The 20,995-nt window shown below is 32.3% G+C and overlaps 1 protein-coding gene across 13 annotated transcripts in view; it reads left to right on the forward strand.

Moving 5' to 3' along the window:
- The window catches only part of LOC146538331 (uncharacterized), a 65,894-nt gene that overhangs the window by 23,763 nt on the left and 21,136 nt on the right, over positions 1-20,995 (forward strand). For 8 of the 13 annotated variants that reach the window (XM_085186697.1, XM_085186710.1, XM_085186708.1 and 5 more), the window contains 15 exons: positions 7,997-8,174; positions 8,655-8,757; positions 9,654-9,775; positions 10,917-11,071; positions 12,083-12,250; positions 13,807-13,855; positions 14,926-15,087; positions 15,214-15,500; positions 15,908-16,059; positions 16,546-16,754; positions 16,873-17,209; positions 17,491-17,654; positions 18,119-18,232; positions 18,787-18,925; positions 19,925-20,131. In XM_085186697.1, the coding sequence (XP_085042823.1) occupies positions 7,997-8,174; positions 8,655-8,757; positions 9,654-9,775; positions 10,917-11,071; positions 12,083-12,250; positions 13,807-13,855; positions 14,926-15,087; positions 15,214-15,500; positions 15,908-16,059; positions 16,546-16,754; positions 16,873-17,209; positions 17,491-17,654; positions 18,119-18,232; positions 18,787-18,925; positions 19,925-20,131 (2,546 nt within the window). The remainder of the gene's footprint in view (positions 1-7,996; positions 8,175-8,654; positions 8,758-9,653; positions 9,776-10,916; positions 11,072-12,082; positions 12,251-13,806; positions 13,856-14,925; positions 15,088-15,213; positions 15,501-15,907; positions 16,060-16,545; positions 16,755-16,872; positions 17,210-17,490; positions 17,655-18,118; positions 18,233-18,786; positions 18,926-19,924; positions 20,132-20,995) is intronic. The other 5 variants (XM_085186699.1, XM_085186700.1, XM_085186701.1 and 2 more) reach the window with 5 other exon arrangements.

Raw genomic sequence — 20,995 nt, forward strand, 5'->3', positions numbered from 1 at the left:
ATACATGGATTGAATTTTTTTAGCATCACGCTGCACACCCAATATGACGGAATATGGTAGCTGGGAGCCAAGAGCTTAACACACAAATATTAAATATTTCTTATCCTCGAGTGGGAATCGAACCGATAACCGTCGCGTTACAGTCACACCTTTGTAGCACTGAGCCACGATGGCCTCTAAGCCTTGACATTGAATAGCAATACCACCATCGATGCAAGGCCTGCTTGCTTGCTTGCTTGGAACAGTATACTTAAATAAATAATATTTATAATAATTACCCTCAAGTTCCATGTTATCTGTAGCAAGAGGCTGCGAGGAAATGAGCTATCATTACCGTCTCGAAGCTTTGAATGGGCTAGTTAGCTTTAAGCGCTGTTTCGTCGTTTACAATGTGTTCTTTATTTTTAAAGCTTTAAGAAAGATATCACAATGGTATGGGGTTTTAACCGCAAATGACAACTGACAGGCTCGTCCGCCTCGCTCCCGTTATGTCTGGATGTTGGAAGAATGCTTATATCTTTTCTTTCTTCAATATCATTTATTTCTAACTTAGAATGTTTTAGTTAAAATATAACAAAGTTATAAAAAAACAAAATAATATCATTTTTGTAGGTGCCAGTATTGGCACAAGGGTGTGATTTTAAAAACGCGACTGGTTTTGGTTTAGATCCCCACTCGAGGAAAAGAATATTTATTTAAATTATAGGTATATAATATTAATTTTTATTTCTTCGCTCTAGTATCGAAGCAAAGCGCGGCGTTGGGTTCCGTCAATCAACACGCATTGCCTCCAGAATTCGGTAGAAAATGGGGAACGGTGGTTTTTCTTGCTTACTTGCATGGATACAGCGTGAAGCTGATAATTTTTGTATATATACTATATATTTAGTGTTCACAAAAACGGACCGTGCAAAGTGGAGTAGGTTGAGTAGGAAGGCAGACCCTGGCGATATCCGGGATTAATGCAAGGAGGAAGAAGACTTAGTGCTCATAAAAACATTTATACTTCTAGTAGTCTAGTTATAAGACAGCAATAAGAAATGTCGAGATTGTTGAAGCTGGCAGCAAAATATAATATTCGTGTTAGATGACAATAATTTGTGATGACTTTCGCTTACTTGGATCGTGATCGTCCGTGTTCACGAAGCAGCCGGGCTATTTGAATGATCTCAAGCATCACATTGAACTTTGATAGGCCGTGAAGGCTTTTGTATAGCTATGCAGCGGTTATATGAAACTTTTCCCATTCATTGTGTTCCTTTAATTGTAATTTTAACGAGTGTTCATTACAGATAGTGTTTGGCAAGTTTCACTTCGTAGTTAGTATTATACTATAGTGCATTTTTATAACAATATTCACATAGCACTTCTGTTGCGAATTTGAAATATTCCAACTTTCCTATTTGTAGGGTTCCGTTCCGCAAGGTGAAAACGGAAGCCTAATAGGATCGGTTTACTGTCCGCCTGTCAAGACCATTTATCTCAAAATTTCGGAGGTATCAAACTGACATTAATATCAAATATTCATTCAGGTCCTGATGAACGCAAAAAAATTAAAAATACAAGCATTTGTAAATTGATTTTTCTGCATTTTTTTATGAAATTCGCTGCGTAATCTAAAACTATACGGTACTTCCCGTAGATCTAAAATCAAAAAGTGAAATATTATAGGAATTAAAAAAATAATTACAAACTTATAATCGTAGTTCATTTGGGCAAACTTAATTTTATCAACTTTTATAAGTTATACTTCCCGAAATTTGTACGGAAGCCTCAATGATTGAGTCCGACTCGCACTTAACCTGTTTATATTTGTAGATATCGATTGCTATTCAGTCTGCAAAATTAACTTAACTGTATATCGCAAGAAACGTTATGTTCTAACAACGTCGTTTGTTTTACATCAGAGACAAAATATCTGTTTACGTGCATTGCAAGTCAATAAACCTTGAACGTAAGTTTGTAGCCATTAGCAGAGATATGCTAAGCGGACAACCAGAGGACTGGCTCTCGTCGACCTGGGGGTCAGACGCTTCGGGTACCTTTACAAAAGGTATCATTGCCAACAATAAAAACTGGTTATATTTGACACGTGTAACTCGGTTTTAAAATATGATACTTTTGAAACCATCGTTAAGTATCATATAAGTATCTGTTAGCTTTGTTAAAAGTATCTATTATTTAAAATGACACTTAAGTATCATTATATTACTGCATGTCCCTTATCATTATAAAATTATAATCATCATTATATTTTTAACTCATTTAATAATGAGATTTTCATTATATTTTCTTTTAACAAACATATTTATAAAAGCTACTAGTATCCATATGATATCTATAGACAATACCTAAACGTAAAATTTCACACGGCCTTAAAAAAACACGTAGATCTAAGCTCTGATCTTGATATCTAAATTAAATAATCGTGAGTATATATAATTTGGTACTGTTTATGCGTGGCGTTTATTTCACCATAACAATGAGAAAAGTTGGTGCTGTTGGAAAATAAATAATATCTTTAAAAAACATAATAAATGATCATAATATTTTGACGTCTCACTTAATTAACAATTAAATGTCTTATATGAATATATTATAATAATAATATGTTGTAATTCTAATGAATTAATAATTAACATATAGATTATAGACAATTGTAATTGTTTTTTACTCATTTGGAAAGGAATATTATTTAGGATCTCATAGAAATAAATTTCTTTTGTTACTGAATCTTTGGAGTCTAAGCCATTCTTGTTATAAAAATATCACATTAATAATTTTGATAGTTTTATGTAATAAATATTTATTACATAAAACTATCAAAATAAAGGCACTCAAAGGGTAGCATTTATATTTTATCAACGACTAGACTATAGGGCTATAAGGACTATAAGGGCTTGAGTCCGTGGTGGCGCAAGAGCACCAAAGTGTGATTGTAACGGTTGTGGGGTAACCACTGTAGGAAAGTAGAATTATTATTTATTAATATTTTCATTTCCTCGCTCTGGCACCAAAGCAGAAGCCCGGCGTTGAGTTCCGCCATTCAACACCCAAAAATTCTGTCAATTGGAGAACGCAGTTTCTTAACACTAGGTTCCCTCTGCCTACACTGTTGTATGTTCGTTTATAATATCGCGTGAAGCTGAAAAACTTAATAAAAAAAAGCCTTTTCAAATTATATTCTACTAAAGATTTCTAACACTGTTGTTGTTAAATCGTTATGTAAGAACGAAACAATGCTATAGGAGAGTTGTACGCCGTAGTTAGTTCATCGCTATCTGCATCATGTTTTATGTATTGTTGTTGATGGGTATCTCTATGGTAGACAGATATGGCATAAGGCGGATGCCAGTTAAACAATGGACTCTTAACAAGTGACGTAGAGTTGACATATATGGCACCTTGTGTTTAAATTAACCTTTTAATTTGTTAATTTTTGGTCTGACGTAATTTTATGTTGTAGGTTTAGTAATAACATTTACAGTTTAATGTATGTTATAACGTTTCCTTAACTTAAATAATAGAAAATGGTAGAAATAAACGTCATATTTTTCATATATAAGATAAATAGACAAGACTAAAGTATATATTTATAATAATAGGATAAGAAAGAAATTTCACTTCAAATAAAAAAAAATATTATTGTTTATATTCTTTGTTTAGATATTTTATCGAAATTCAACCACATTCGTTATATTTATTTTATTAATATTTCTAAAGGATTATTATAATTTCAAAACGTGTCATTCAATATTCACATACTATCACCATTTAAATTCATTTCTTTTGCTAGGGTTCGTCAAAGAATATTCAGAAATTAAAAACCTCAAGAGACTACTTTGCGTTTGCACACACATGTGGGTATGTTATATTCTCTGTGTAAATGTTACGAAGAATTTAATATTCGCAGTACCGACAACTTGTTAGTTTAGTTGAACTAAATTTAACAAAGTACTATATATATAATATTAATCTTACAGAAGTGAGGAGCGGAGTGTCTTAACACTACATTTCCTCTGCCTACCTTGCTATAATACTACTACAGGATTCAATGTGAAGCGAAAACCTAGATAACGTTCCGCTTTCGTTTTAATATAAGTGAGTTTTGTAAAAGAAATTACGATTAACACCTTCACTTCATTTTATTTCACTGGTGTTTCTTGAGGAAGAGCCAGCGCTACATCAAACATTGTACTATGAATATTTAAACAAATGGTATTTTCATTGTGTTCGTGTTCTGAATAACTGAGACAGGTGAGAATTTAGTAGAAATATGCGTTTCACGCTTATACGCCCACCATTTTTGTAATTCAATTTCACAGAAATGACATTAGTAAAGAATTTTTGACTACTTTGTGAAAATGTTGTTTGACGAATTTCGATTTGTTTGAGGAAACACATACGGTAGAAGCAAAAGTAACACCGAATTGATACTTCACTTACTGTACAATTTCTTTAAAGCTGGCATAGGTACATTATTTTTTTTATATTTGTTTATTGAAATTGTGGGGTCAAGTAACCATAGGGGTTACTTAACCCCATAGGCACATGTAAAATCCATTCTAACAGACAATATACGCATTCGGAAATATTATTTTCTGATCTTCAATAGATAATAGACGGTAAAAAAACTATTAACAATTAAAATTATTTTGAATTTGGTTATTTTTACTTAATTACTTACTATTTTATATATAAGCCGTTTTAATACTTTACTATTTGGTGTTATCTTCGAATTGAAAGCGATAAAGGGTTTAATTAACATATTAATGTCTCATGTTTTATAAGAACTGACGTAACTTGGAATACTTTCGCTTGCATTCGCATTTCCATACGTTTATCACCATATGGAAATGGCTATAGAGTGCTTCATTTTATTCAAATTTAATTGTTTAAATTAACCTTTTAAAGCAGGAATAATAAGGTATGAAATAAAATAATAGTATTTACCAAATTGTAAATGTATGTATGTAATCTGTCTCAGTATATAATATTTATCTATATGTATATAACATTTATCTATTCTGTTATGTAACTTATCATATCTACAATTAAACGAAAAGAAAATGAAGATATAGGAGCTTAAAATGCTAAAAAAATGTATTCAAAAAATAAAAAAGTGTGTAATCTAATTTGCTAATGCGTAAATTCAAGTACCGCTACATTCGAAAATTTTATGCGAACTTGTAATTTTCGTTGCGTGTAAATAGCAATTTAAAATAATAAATGTTATTAAGAATATGGTCCCCGTTTTCGTAAATGACATATTCTCTACATAATAACGTTCTCATTTCATATTTTTATCTCACATTAATGTCCTCGACTGAGAATCGAACCCACAATCTATCGCTTTTACAGTTACGCTAGTGCGTTTGCTTCATGACTGAAATATAAGGCTTATGTCAAGCATCAAATTACATATTCGCTAGTTATGTCTTCTTCCTCCTGGCATTTATCCCGGCCATTGCCAGGGTCTGCCCTCCTACTCAATCTACTCCACTTTGCACGGTCTTTTGCGTCCTCGGTGGTTAGACCATTGGCTCTCATGTCCTGCATCACGACCAAACCATCTCAGGCGACGCTCTTGGAGTTTATTAATTGTATGAGTTATGTAATATGAAGTAATTTTCATAAGTAATACACGTAAATTGGGACTCTTTGAACAACTTTCCATGTATATTATGTGAATAGTTGATGGAAGTTCTACGTATAAAAATAGATGACCTCTATATTAGTTACAGAAGTTCGAATTCACAGCGCAATTTGATATCAGCTTTCTAGCGTCCGACAAGAAAACTAGATATGGGTGTATAAAATAGCTTCCGTGATCTTTTGATATTCATTTAATACACTTTCTAATAAATTATTAAGTTGTAATTAAATTCATTATTAATATGTTTTAAATATGTCGTTATATATAGTTATTTTTTCATAACATAAGATAGTTTTTTGACTCTTATATTCTGGAGAACGGTTTCCAAGAGGCGCGGGTTCAAATCCCGCTACGTTCAAATTTTTATACGTTTTCTAATAAGTAGTTACCATCATTTTCAATTTAAGCAATATAGAAGAGAAAATTTACTTTGAACAATTACTAGTCACATACAACTACAACGAACGATATACATAAATGTATGTATTATATATTATATGTTTTTTTATTTTGTTATATCATTAAGAAGATATAGAAGTTCGCCTTGACATTTATAGTAGAAGATTCAATGAATTCGACTTTTATTTGAAGCTTCCAATTATATTCTATTTTAGGTTATTCTTCTATGTTGCAAATACTATTTTTATAATTTAATAATTTAAAATTATCTAAAAATATATTATAAAAAAGTGCAAAAATATACAGACACATTTAATTGTCTAGCGTATATTTTGGATTCACACATTTTCACACATCGCGTTTACACGTCGCACACTACTGCTTCTGCTCCAAAAAATAATTTTGACATAATAATTCCATCTGATGATTGGTTCCACAAACATTGAATTTCCAGTCAGATACTGTCCCACTCCTGATATTAGTTATAATTGATCCTAAATTAATGCAATTTAATAAAATAATGAAAAAGCTTAAAAACGAACTGTTTAAAGTTTAACCCCAAAAAATTACGACATTATTTAAAAATATACATTGCTTATTTAAATAGCCATTTTTGCCTTACATAAAACTAACTAGTAAGTCAACTATCTAAGTCTAAACAATATTATTGCTAGTATATGACTAGAATACATTTAAATGAATTACTTTATAAATAGAAAAAGAACCGGTACCACTAGGTCAGTGTACCCAGAAAACTCGCTTCAAAATCCACTAAGGGATTGAACAATAACAATCTACTTAGTACAGTTACTTACAGATAAACATCGTGAAATCACTTATCATAATTCTATCAATATAAAAAATTGGGACACTACTTTTTTTCAATAGAGTATTTTGTAAATAATAATTGTAATTCTAAGCTTACAAAACGTTTCACACGACTATAAAATGCAATTGTGAAGTACTTATGAAAAATTATTTAAAAAGGAGAGAAGTAAGTCACACCTACTTTCGCTGAGGTTAATAAATATTAGTCAACCATTAACTATATTTGAACATCTGAATTGATTTTTGAAAATTTGATCTTGTTTCACGTGAATTATTTCAATTATTGTAAATGTCTCGTCGTTTATTCCGCCACTCAACGAGGAATGCCTCCAGAATTTGGCGGAAAGTGGGGAATGGAAGTCTCTTATTGGGAACGGAACGGAATGTCTAAGCACTAGGTCCCAGGTTCCCTCTGCCTACCCTGCAATATGAGGTACAGCGCGAAGCTAAAAATAAAATTGTAAATGTCTAATACACTTTCAATTGTAATTTTCAAAAAAAAACAAAAGAAATATTAGAATTCAGCTAACAATTAAAAGTTATACGTAATACTTAATGCAAGTTTATATTTATTCTCATATTTCTAACTTTGCCTTGAACTCTTTTATTACAGGTTTTTAACATTGTGACAGTTAAGTAAGCGCTAAATTATAAACATATTGCGCAAAATAGAATTTATTACGACTTATATTTAACTAAATTATATATTTTATAGAAACACCTGTTAAGAAACGATTACAGAAAACTAAAACTAAATTATTATCAATTTGCTTTACTTTGCTTGAAGTAGCAATTATAAATTGAGAGGTTTATTACGAAGAATTATAATATTAAAAGTTGAATTTCAAATCTTTTTTTTATCAGCTTCACGCTATCAGTATCCCGCACACAGCGGGGTGGGCAGAAGGAACCTGCGTGTTGAGTGGCGGAGTTTAACGCGGTCGAAACCGGAGCAAAAAAATGGAAATATATATTTGAATAAATATTTAATTTCCTCGAGTGGGGATCGAACCTACAACCAGTCGCGTTTTCAGTCACACTTTGTGCCCATGCGCCACGTCTGGCCTCAAATTATTTAATTAATATATTAACACTAAGTTATTTTATTTGTAGGGTCACTCAGAATCGAAAGGAGCAAAGAAAAGGGAGAAGAGCGCCAGTGGCAACGGCAACAAGCCCAGTCGGGGGGTCGCTACGTCGTTCGGCTTCCGTCGCCGCCCCGCCAGCACCTCGCGTGCAGACGACAATGCGCGCAGAAAACAAAAACCACACGATAAAAACGGCAATGGAGGTAAATTATGCAGATTTACACTAATGGCACTAATGCAGAATATTTTGTAATTGCTTATTCTGTTTGTTAATTTACAAGGTTAAAACATTGAAGAATAAAAACCTGTTGTTTCTTATATAATAATTGCAATATTCATTTCCTCTTTAATGAAAAAAGATGGTATATTTCGTTGGTTGTCTTATGGTTATTAAGATAAAAGCTCGGAGGTTTGTGTCGTTCTTTATTTAGCTTCGGTGTATAAAGTTCAAGGTTAGCTCCAACGCCCCCGCCCAATTCGGAAATGAAACTTGACTGGTGGTTTATCTGTCGTCTATTTCGCTTTAATAGAATGCACTATTTATATCAACCACAAAATTACCAAGATTCAATTTATTTTTTCAAAATGATGGTTGTCGATTTTATTTCCATTCGGAATTATAACAATTAATTCTCTTCTTCTCTATTTACAATTTCAATTCTACAAATTATAATTTAATATAGGTTCATCAGAGGACCTCCGACCTGAAGAAGTGCTGTCAGGAAGATCAACACCGCTCGCACGTCCACGAAAAGAGACGCCAGGGCAGCCTCTCCGTACCAATAGGTACATAGCAAAGAATACGCTTTTTAGAATGCCATTAAATATATTTTTGAGATATTTATAATAATGAACTATTGTTAAGAAATATATTTTAATTATAGTATTTTACATGTATTTACAAAGCTCATTACGACCTATTTGAATATACTCGTACTTCTTATCGAAAACAGTCAATAAGAAATTATAAAATGAAAGTTTTCTTTATAATATATTCATAGTCAAACGTATTTCCTATATAAAATTTTATTACATAGGTGTAAAAACTGTAATTAAAAATTAATTATGGCTAAGCCTATCTTAGGTAACCGGAAAAAAAAGAAAGTCAATCGACAAATTCTTCACAAAAGGAAATCACTACATCCTTTCTCTGTTCACATGGCAAATGTGAATCAATACATTAACAGTAAAGAAACTCTACATCACTGTCTCCTCTGTGGCACAGATAAGATATTGCGAAAATAGTTATAAGGAGATTAATTTGAAATATAATTAATATACTATACGACAAATTTATATATTAATATTAAAATTATAACTAGAATTGTATTTTACTTAAAAGTAATGTATTTGTTATATACCTACAATGTTTCTATTCACACATTTGCTTATATTTTCGTATAGGCGCAACAATTTAAGTAATATAAACGAAATTACTAGATTATTATTATTATTATTACATTACCGTATCTCACCTACATTAATACAAATTGTACAATCACATATCTAATTATAACTTCATATTGAATATTTAAATATAAAATACTATATATAGAAATAAAAAATAACTTTATAATTAAGATTTACAAATATGCCACCATATATAAAGACATTAGTGTCACCAGCAGCTTCCATCAATGACGACACTAAACAGATATGACAGTGGCTATTTAATTCCCTAGGTTCGGTTTCAGGCAACCGCACAGCAAGACGGCCAAGGTGTCAGACGTGAGCGTGGCCGCGGAGCAGGCGTTCACAGCGCCAGCTAAGGATAAGGAGACAGCCATCAATAATAATGCTATAGGTTTGTATTTGTAATATGTGCATTTATAGATGGAGTACTAATTGGGTAAAAGTGTGCTAAAAGTGCGTAGCTGTCGAAAATGATAGAGACAATCTATTGTATTCTAAGTCGTCTAAGTTGTCACACATCAAAAATCACCAATTTTTTAGGCAACGTTTTAATTAATGGACAGGAAACAAAAAAACTCCTAATTGACTCCAAATCATTAATTATAACTTATAAAGTTTATATAGGTACTAATTATGTGAGTATTGTTTATGTGTTAAGGGGGAGATACGCTGTGGTGACTACAAGGATTTTAGTTTATTAGGATATTTTTTATAATTGATTAAATGCATTAAAGCTACTAACTTAAAAGCCGTTGTGGCGCAGTGGCACAAGGGTGTGACTGTAACGCGACGGTTGTGGGTTCGATCCCCACTCGAGGAAGTCAAATATTTATTTAATTTTATATTTCCATTTCTTCGCTCTGGTGTCGAGACACTCAACACGCAATGTCTCCAGAATTCGGCAGAAAGAGGGGAATGGAGTGTATTAACTAGCTTCCCTCTGCCTACCTTGCTGTGTGCGGGATACAGCGTGAAGCTGATTTATTTATTTATTTATTAAAACTAAAAAATCTTTCATAACATGACTTTAACGCAGTGTTTTATATATTTCTAGCTCTATTGTTAAGCAGTATAGACAATTAATCTTAAACCTGTTTGGACTGCATCATTTCGATAGCTTTATTTGGACTGCACAATGAGCAATGCCAAATAGACACGGCAAGGACATTTAAAAATACGTACCTACATTAATTAAATTCAATGTATGCAATTCTTTAACTTATTTCAATTGTTTTTTTAGCTTCTTGCTGTATCCCGCACGTAGGAGGGTAGGCAGAGGGTGCCTAGTGTTAAAAAATTCTTCTTCGCTACTTTCAGTCGATTTCTGGAGGCATTGCGTGTTTAGTGGTTAATAACTTTATCAATTCTTCTTCTCTCCGTAAAAAAATAATTATATGCTTAAGAATATTTTTGCCCACTTTTTGTGACGTATGGACGACGTTTGAAGTATATAAAGGATGATAAGTGCCTACTTAGACCTAGATGCATCTACAAATTATATTAAAAAGTTGATTACAATTTGCTGTTTCCAGATAAGAAAACTACAAATCAATATAACCTGCCACTCCTGGCCACCCAAGTGTCGTCCACCGGCGTCACCACCATAGTGGGTGTGGCCGGCGTGCCCAAGCCCGTCACCAAGCAGACCGTCATATTGACGTACCAGCCGCAGCAATATCAGCAGCAAGTAAGGCTATTTTAACTAACATCAAAGATATAAATTTTTTGATGCACATACCTATATTTTCTGTCTTTTCTTCTGATATAATTTTTATTATGATTTATTTGCAATGTATATATTTTTTTAATGTTACCCCTCGTTTTAAAAGTGTATTTCAAAATTTTTTTTTATTTATTTTTTTTGTTACCTACCAAAGGTAGGCAGACTCGGGGTAGACATTAGACTGTAACAAGACAAAGAAAGAAAATCGATATATTTTTCTGTTTCTTATTGTATTAGCTTAATAGTTTTTGTACTAAACAGAAGATTCTAATGCAATTTATAAAAAAACAGGACTTAAAAACTTGAAAAGCCTAAAAATTGCTAAAAATACTAGAATATATGTACCTACCTACATTTACAACAATATGTTTTTTTCTAAGAATAATATGACAACAATAACAAATGCAAAACATCTTATATTTAGTTTTACTTTAATCGGTTTATTGTAATGATGCTAAGTATCTTAACCTTGGCTTTGACTTTGTACCTACTGGATAACTGATATTATTCTCTATGTATACGTTGTAAGCTACCTCCTACATTTATTAGAGACATTTATGAATAAAAATATACCTACTTACTTCAAAATACAGGTAGTTAGTTATTAATAATATTATTAATATAATTCTCTAAAAATATTTTATAACCTACTATTTCCTTATCCCTTTCTGTCTTCATGAATCTTGCACGTCACGCAGGATTAAGTTTGTCTAACTTAATGCTCCATTATTCCGTTTTCCTCCTTTCCATCCATGTTGGTTAATTAAAAATTCCAGTGCTGCAATTCATCAACCCTGGTCGAGAGAATAGGCATATCATAAATAGTATAAACAAAATTCACCAGTTCGAATTTGAACCCGTACATTGTTGCTTATAGACGCTTTATATGGTACCACACTGGTTTCATTCATAAATGTATATCTAAAAACCAAAAATTATATTTTCATGATTATTTTATACTTTTTACCAACTTAGGATGCCAAAAAGCCCTCACGTGCAGAACAGAGTCGGGCCACCTCACTTCCTCGCACTCCAAGTATCGATCCTCTAAAACCTCCAGGGAGGTACACCTTCCAAACCAATCAGTTACCGCGACCCCAGTACCCTTCTGTCAAGAATATCGATCCGAAAACTGCGAAACAAGTAAGTATATCCATGAAATGCAGTTCGTTTACATTTAATTTTAGCTTTTTCATTATTTTCTTTCCATTTACTAGCCATTCATAATACGAATGTTTTCTTTTAAATCTCTTCATTGTTATATCCACTTCTATTGTTTGTTCGTCCAATTGTTGTTGTAATTTTTAAATTTATGTGCGCATATAATATAGGTCAAAAATAATTATAAAATATTAAGCTTTTAAGCTTTAAAGAGATGTTAAATTTTTAAATTACCTTTCTTTTAATAAAGTGAAAGAAAAAAAAATATTATTAAAAATACTGATATATATATATTTAATTAAAAAAAATATTATGTAATAACACTTTCTCACAGTCATTAAACTAACTTTCATTGATCATCACCAAGATGTCTAAATATTATTTTTAAAATAATGATTAGTACGCGAAAATGGCCTTTATTATAAGAACAAAAGATGCATTATTCAATGTTATATGAAGTAGGTCATCTTTCATCTATTTCAGGGCTGTTAGTTTTGAAACCCGTGCCGCTTGTTAAATATATCGCTGCACTATGCATTCATGTGTAAACACACGAGATAAAACTGCAAAGGATTAATCTTTATAAATATTTATTCATTTAAAGTTATAAAATTGATAATATTTCAATATAAAATAGTTGAAGCCAGTCGTGGCGTAGGGGCACATAGTTTGACTGCTTGTGTAAACTCGACTGGTTGTGGGTTCGATCCCCACTTGAGGAAATAAAATATTTATATTCGGTGGAAAGTGGGGAACGGAGTGTCTTAACACTGGGTTCCCTATGAAGCTGATTTTTTAATTTTGATTTATTTCTTGCTTAGATCCTATACTGTATAGAACATTCTTTGCTTTGATAAATGTTTATTACTAACTTTCAGTCTCTGAAAAACTGAATTATGATAATAAAATGAAACGACACAGCCATCTAAACTGAATTTGAACTTATAATTTCCTCATAACTTTAAACAGTCATTTTTTTAACAAATGTCGTAAACATTTTTCTTACAAATACCTACTTCTTTATAAAAATAATATTAGAATAAACAAATCAATTCAAAACTATGTAGAGAATTACAAAAAGAGATTGCAAGCGCAAATTACATGTAATCTAAGTAATTTAGCAATTGAGTGACCTCTTTTTTTGTTGAAATTAATTGTCCGTATTCGTTCTTACTTTAGAGTATAGCAGAGTTTGCGTTAACGAACACGTGTTTCAATTTATTATACAACAATTCAAATTAACATGGAAACAGTCTAGAAGAATGTGCTTTAAATAATAATTAGAATTTTTCATATATTTTCTAAGTGAGTCTATGATATCTTAAGATAAGTCTTACTATGTTGCTTCTATTTATATTAACCCGCGGTAACTACGTTCATTGGGGACATTCGCTGTCGTATATTGTAACGCTAAGCTGCCCTCTCGTTTGGCGAGCTATGATTTCGGAGTAGTTGAAAATATGGTTAATAAATTGTAATTGTTATTTGAAAGTGCAGTGAAAGTGACGTTTGTAATGAGTTTAATTCAATATTTCCAGGTGGTGAATAACACTAGGAAAGCTGGTGCTGTGGACGGATGGAGAGAAGGTATTTAATTTGTTCTATATATTTATTTGGCTTACTAAAATATCATATTAATTATAAATATTGTCTACGTAGTAAATGTAAATTTGAAAAACGATTTCTTCATTACACAGGTAAGATATAAAATCAAAAAATTATGTTCGTTATGTTTACATAATTTATATAAATAAACTGATGTTATTTGTCTATATTTTACTCTACCTTAAATAATATAAATAAAAATATGTTAAATATAGATATATGTGGGAAAGATATACTTAAGACAAATAAATAATTAAGACTAATTAATATTTAGACAGATGTACAAACACTTCACGACCCTATTACATATTGTATTGAACAAACAGATGGCCCATACTCCATACACGACTAAAACAAACTCTTCGTCATATGTTTACAGTTTATGCTTTAGAACATGATATTTCTTTTATAGCTTTTTAGTTTAAAATCATATTCAATTTAAATACTGGGATAGATATGCAGTGTCCTCTGTCAATAAATTCTACATTAAGAGCATGAAGTAATCATGGGTGTATAAATTTGAACCGATTTCTTCATGTAAAGTTTTAATTGTTAGGAGTAATGTTTTTATTACTAAAAATTCTAGTTGAAATTTCTAGCTGAAATGTAACATTATGGGAATAAGTTTATAAAAATCAGCCCAAGATTACATTATGAGAATATTCTTCTCCAAAAATCATAAAAAATGCATCACGTATTGCCTAATCAGTTGCATTAATACTAACATAGAGAAACTTACAGTCACTGTTTGTGCCACTGCGCTACGACGGCCTCTTTTTTACTATTTAGATGTAGGTATGTTCGTGAGTTATACGAGTACACTAGTTCCCAGTAACACAAAGTTCGGCGTCGTGTTCCGCCTCTAAACACGGACCTACTCGAATTTAAACGAAAACTTGAATAGATTGTTTTAATACTAGGATTTCTTGTCATACTCTATTGTACAGGAAAAATAAGACGAAAATAAAAAAAATGTAAAGTAAAATGTATTTTCTTAAATTTATTCATAAATATGAATGTATGCCAGTGTATTTATATGGGTTCCGTGTCAGGTGCAGGTTCCGCGGTGTCAACTGACTCGGGGGTGTGGACCGGTGGCGAGGGGGAACTGTCGCCGCGCTCTCGACGACGGCCGCGCAACTTGGAGATGGTTATGCGAGGATCTCATAACTTCCATTTGAGAGAACTGCAAGTTGCTGATTTAGATATTATGGGTAAATAATGCTTAAAATTAATTTATATTGGAAAAAAATAAATCTATAATTTAGTACAAGTCATTTTTTTGTTTAGTTAGATAGGCTTTATAAGTATATTAATATCAAATATTTTTCTTTTTACAGATGAAGCCGTAGTGACAGGCCATGCAGTGATCCCATTGCCAAAACTTCCTAGTTCCTTCAACGAAGAGTCCTCACCAGAATGCGAGCCCGAACCAGTTTATACCCCACCTTCCCCTATCCTTCCAAAGCCCATAGACTATCCAGTAGAACCCCCACAGCAAAGCTCCCCCATGTCCACCTTAGACCGCTACAGGACGAGGACCAGACCTAGTAGAATTCAAACAGAGTACAAAGATGAAGATAAATTAGTATTGGATAGAGCACAACCTGAAGTTTTAGATAAGCAGGTGATTTAAATAACATTTTGTAGATATTATAAATAAAAATATGTTATTAGTTTTGAATACAAAACTTATGTAAATAAAATGCTTACTTATTATTAATGAAACAAGAGCACTATCAAGTAGTAGCAGTGCCTATTATATAATTGTAAGCTTCTTTAAAGATGTGAATGAAAGGTGAAAAATATAAGCTAGTTTAAAAGATAATATTTGCGAAACAGTAAACAGTTTTTACCCGTGTAAAAATTAAAACGCTTGAATTTTTGATATAAATCCTAATTGCAGTATTTATTATAAATAAAAATATATAATAACAGAGTGTCTTAACACTATGTTGCCTCTGCCTACCCTTCTGTGTGCGGAGTACTACAGCCTGAAGCTGATTTTAATTTAATTTATTATATTCGTTACAGAAATCCTTTATAAAATCATCAAGTGGTGTGGCGTCCCCAGGCGTGGATTCGAGCAAGGAGTCCAGTCCATCGTGCAAGAGCGAGGCAAGCCATTTCAATTCAATCAGTGGCGCCTGGCAGAGCCACGCCGCAGGAGAAGCTATGGCTAATAGGTATTATATTTGAATTCAAATACATTATGTAACAATAATTCAAATAAATAAATTTAAATTAATAAAATACACAAAAAAAATGTATTTCACTTATTTTTCTTAAATGTGCACTTAAAAAATGTTATTTTCAGTTGTTAGTATTTTATGTTAATCAGGCAAAATTATTTTTTATTATTATATATATTATTTATTTCTAATAATTAAAGAAAATACTGTAAAAAGTACAGTACGACGCAAGCTCAGGTGAATAAATTCCACCTCCATTTTTCACCTTTGGTAACCAAATAAGTAACTACACCGTCAAGTTCAACGCTGCAGTTTGTTTATTTTAATGGCGAAACTCCGTTTCTCAACACATTATCTTAAATTCTTAAAGCGAAAAGAGTCACAGATCGAACAAATGAAACTGTACACGGTAGTTATGCAAAAAAAAAATCATTCGGACAATAATGTTCACATATATTTTCATAATTATGCGTTTGTTAGGTCACAGGATGACGTTTCTCTCGCTTTAAGCGTGTCGAGCTGCGAAGATGATAAATCCAAACTGGAAGCCAAGGAGCCGGAAGTAGTCAAGGAGCCAGAAGTGCCCATGAAGACGATAGTGATAGCAGACGAGCCTCCGGTTCCGCATCCTTTGCTGATGAAATCTTTGACGTTGAGCCAACATGACTCTCTTCGTAGTTCAATGATGGGTACACTATATTTCTTTTTTTTTATGTGACACGTCCCTGTTATTTTTTTATTGTCATATTAATTGAAATTTCATTTTAATCAAAATATTTAAATCAAGCTAACATATCATTCCTTCAGGTTCAATGACAAGTTCAAACTACAGCACTACAAGCACATGCACAAACCAAAGCGCAGACCACAATTTGACCCTCACTCTAGAAGAATCTAAATTCGACTTGTCAGCTCTAGAAACTTCTACGCAAAGCCTTCTCGACGACGAAACGTCACCAGCAGACAGCCTGATATCCTCCACCAGTACCAGTGACTCCAATAACGATTTACACGTAGATAGAGATGCTCCATCCATATCTAGTGCATATCAAACTGCTAACACTAAGACTAAGACCCCTGATCCTATTGTGGAGGAAGATGACAAAGTGGATGGAGAAATATTGCAGCCGCTTAAGGAGTTTAGGTGCGAAGATTTTTATTATTTTAAGAATATATAAATATTTTTGTACTTCATTAGTGTAAAAGAAAAGTGATATTACACAGCAATTAGGTACATATGATAAAATGACAATGATTATTGAAACAAAACAAATAGTTGGTAACGTATTAAAATTTAAACATATTAGAATATGAATTCTTGAAATCCATTCGATTAGGCTATATCATTTAAAATCCTTTTCATATAGATAAAAATATAAGAATTGTCTAAATGGTACGCTAACTAAAGTTTAAATTTTCTAACAGTGATGGAACCGGCAGCAGTATCAGTAACAGCGATAGCAACAGTAAGAACGTAACGCCGCCGTCGCCGGGCACGCCCACGCATGCTTCCGGCTCTCTTTCATTATCTGATGGCAGAGATTTCTTTGACGACGAGATTGCTGATCAACCAGCTTTGTTGTTTAGAAGTAAGATTATTTTGATGTTTCATTAAAATAAGAACTAATCGAATACAATTGTAGTCGCAATAACTGTAAGCGACAATCATGAAATATTTGTTCGCAGTAAAAATAAAATTTTCATTTGCGTTAAAGTCTTCATGCAAAAAGAAATCAAGAATTACAGTTTTATGTAACTTTGCTACAATTTGTATTACAAATAATTACGGTTTGAATTACCATAATATTTTTTTATGTTATAGTAGCAGAGAGAAAAAATGCACTCCGTTCTCCTTTCTCTATTTTGAACCCAAAATTGAATGCATGTCGAATCGCGGTATTCACCGTCGCACTTTGTCTATATCGCGTGGATATAAAAATAATTCAATTCCCTCTACATCTAACTCGGGTTAAACATACAATTGCAGCAAGACGCTGTCCCTCTGCTTCACGACAGCCTAATTTTCTATTTTATATTTAAATATTTTTCTTAGAAAATCACCATGGAAGTCCATCACTGAAAAGGAACGACTCGGATTCATGTAAACAATTGAGGAGGTCACGCGACCACATATTGTCTAGTCCACAAGCACAAAGAAGTCGAAAATGTGAGCTTATTTTGTTTTTTTATTTAGCTTTAGAAATTTTCGATTATATTTTTAGCAATTTGCTTAGTAATTGAAGGATGTGTGGTTAGCACAAAATATATTATATAATAATAGTTTTACTTGAAGCCGCATTTCATAACCAAAATGGTGAAGACGGTGAAACCCAATACAGCATTTTGTCTATTCAGATCGGCCAAATATTTTAAATATAAACCTTACCCATTAACACTTTAATAGAAATTGAACCCACAAGCATTGAATATACAATCAGTAGCTTCACGCTGTACCCTGTATAAAGGGTAGGAAGAGTGAACCTAGTGTTAAGACACTCCGTTCTTCACTTTCCGCCGAGAAATGGCGTGTTGAGTGGCGGAACTTAACACTGTTCTTTGTCTCATTACCAGTGCGAGTAAATGAAAATATTAATTAGTTTATTCCCCCGAGTAAGAATTGAACTTAGGTACAACCTTCGCCTTTACAGTGACACACTGCGCCACAACGACCGAATTTTTTTGTGAATATAAAACAATAATAAAAGAATAAATTTTACAAAGTAGGTGGAGGACGCAATCCTGCAGAGAGAACTCCATCATTAGACACGCTGTCCAGTCTCGCCTCCGACGACCTCATGATGGACAATGATTTGGCACAATCCATAACCAGCTTGCAAAGCGTTGATGATTACATTGAGAGGTACGTAAGACGTTTTTACGTTGCATTTATTGTTTGTGACCTCAATCGGCTCCTAAGAAAGATAGTTGCGAAAATGTTGACTATTGTCTAAATCTTCTAAAAGATGATACCTATAAAATATTATATTAATTACGTATTTGTAATTTACTGCATAAATAAAGATTTCTCTCTTCTCTCTTCTCACGGTTGTCACGTCACGGTCACATTACAGTCACATCCTTGTGCCCCTCCATTATTTTTATTATTATAAATTTTGTAAGAAAAAAATGTACATTTGTAAGAAAAGACATCGCACAAAGCTATATCAGTACATAGCTAGATTGTAGGTGCCCACTACACCCACAGGAGTATTATGTAATACAAAAAATATTTATAAAAGATAAAAGATTTTACTTTCACGATTCACCAAGAGAAAAGTTTAGCATATGACATAATGTCGATGACTGTTACATAAAATAATAATGAAACGGAACCGAGATAGTGCTTTGCTAACTAAATTACTTTGTTTAAGAATCTCCAAAGATGCGATAATATATCTTTCTAAAGTTATGATGTAAAATAAACTTGAAACTACTAAGTAAATATTTACATAAATAGATGAGTCATGGTTTTTAAGTCGAAAACCGAGTGAAGTTGGGCTGAGTGTTTGATTATCTTATGTCAAGAATCACTTTGATTACATATAAAAAAATACTTATAAAAAAAATTGTAGGTCAATTATTTGTTTAATTACTTATATAATTCGTAGCAGTAGATGTGTGTGGATGAAACCAACCCAGGTTATGGGTTCCAATTCTCTCAAGCTCATCTACAAAATCTCAAAAAAACATAGATATCGATAGAATCATGGCTGCTATACATTTGTAAATAAATAAATATATTGATTTTACGAAAAATCGTTGCGGTTAATTGGTATCAAATGCTTATAATTGTATTCATTTTATTAATTAGTGAAGTTGAATAAAAAAAAGCAAATCTAATTTTCCTGTTTCCATTCAGGTTGGACAGTTCACTTCGCAGTGGTCTTAACTCGTTAGACGAGAGGCAACTTCGGCAGGAGCTTTCAAGTTCTAAGACAGCGGTGCGTCAGTGGAGCCAACTGCTGGAGAAGAACAGCTTGTTGGATCGGCAGTTGGCAGCCATGGCACAAGGGAAGGTTGCGCCCGATTCACTTACTGGAAGCACTTCTAGTCTGACGAATATTGGGTAAGTACTGAGTTTCATTTTTAGTGATATTCTGCTTACCTGCAGCTTTGCCTTCATGGTCAAATGGAAGTAAGTAAAAATTGTGACACATGCCATTCTAAGTTTTCGAGTTAACACTGGCCAAGAATATGTACTCCTATGGCTGTAAAGTACAAATTATTATAGCAAATAATTTATTGTTCCATTTTAAATAGAAATAAATGTAAATTAAGTTAAGTTGGTTACCTTCGTAGTACAAATATGGTGACATAACAATCATTAAATAACTTATACGGTACGCCGAATAAATTAATAAAATATTAGTCTTGAGCGTGATTATTTTACCTAAAGGCATACCATGCCTTAAATCAACAACTTGTTAATTTTGTCCGAGTAAATTAAACCAATTAAATCTTTTACATGTAAATTTTAACTTCATTTTTATAGTTACGCAGTTACAGTTATGCAGTAGTTACGAAATAATATATATATTTAGATACTTCTAATCAGAAAACGTTTCAATTCTGCCAAAAAAAGTAAATATCTATCTGTAAAAAATAATGTGCAAATTCCATTTTATTAAAATAACACGATTAATAAATAAATAACAAATTTGCCCATAAAAAGTTGCAAATGAAACAATGTGATCCTATAAAGGTTCCGGTTGCCTTTTGAGGTACGGAACCCTAAAAATCAAATATTAAATCACTCTGACCTACGTATTATACAGGTTTTTCACTCATCGAATATGTGCAATATGTATATTTGTAGTTTCATACCTTACATTTCTTTATAGCTTAGATCTGTGTTTTTCTATTCAATTTAAACGAATGACAGACAGGTCTTCAGGAAATTTCATTTATTTTACAAAACTGAGATAAAAGT

The sequence above is a fragment of the Heliconius melpomene genome, chromosome 6 (assembly GCF_056956725.1).
Source record: "Heliconius melpomene rosina isolate 202511_hmr_F chromosome 6, ASM5695672v1, whole genome shotgun sequence".
Classification (NCBI taxonomy): domain Eukaryota; kingdom Metazoa; phylum Arthropoda; class Insecta; order Lepidoptera; family Nymphalidae; genus Heliconius; species Heliconius melpomene.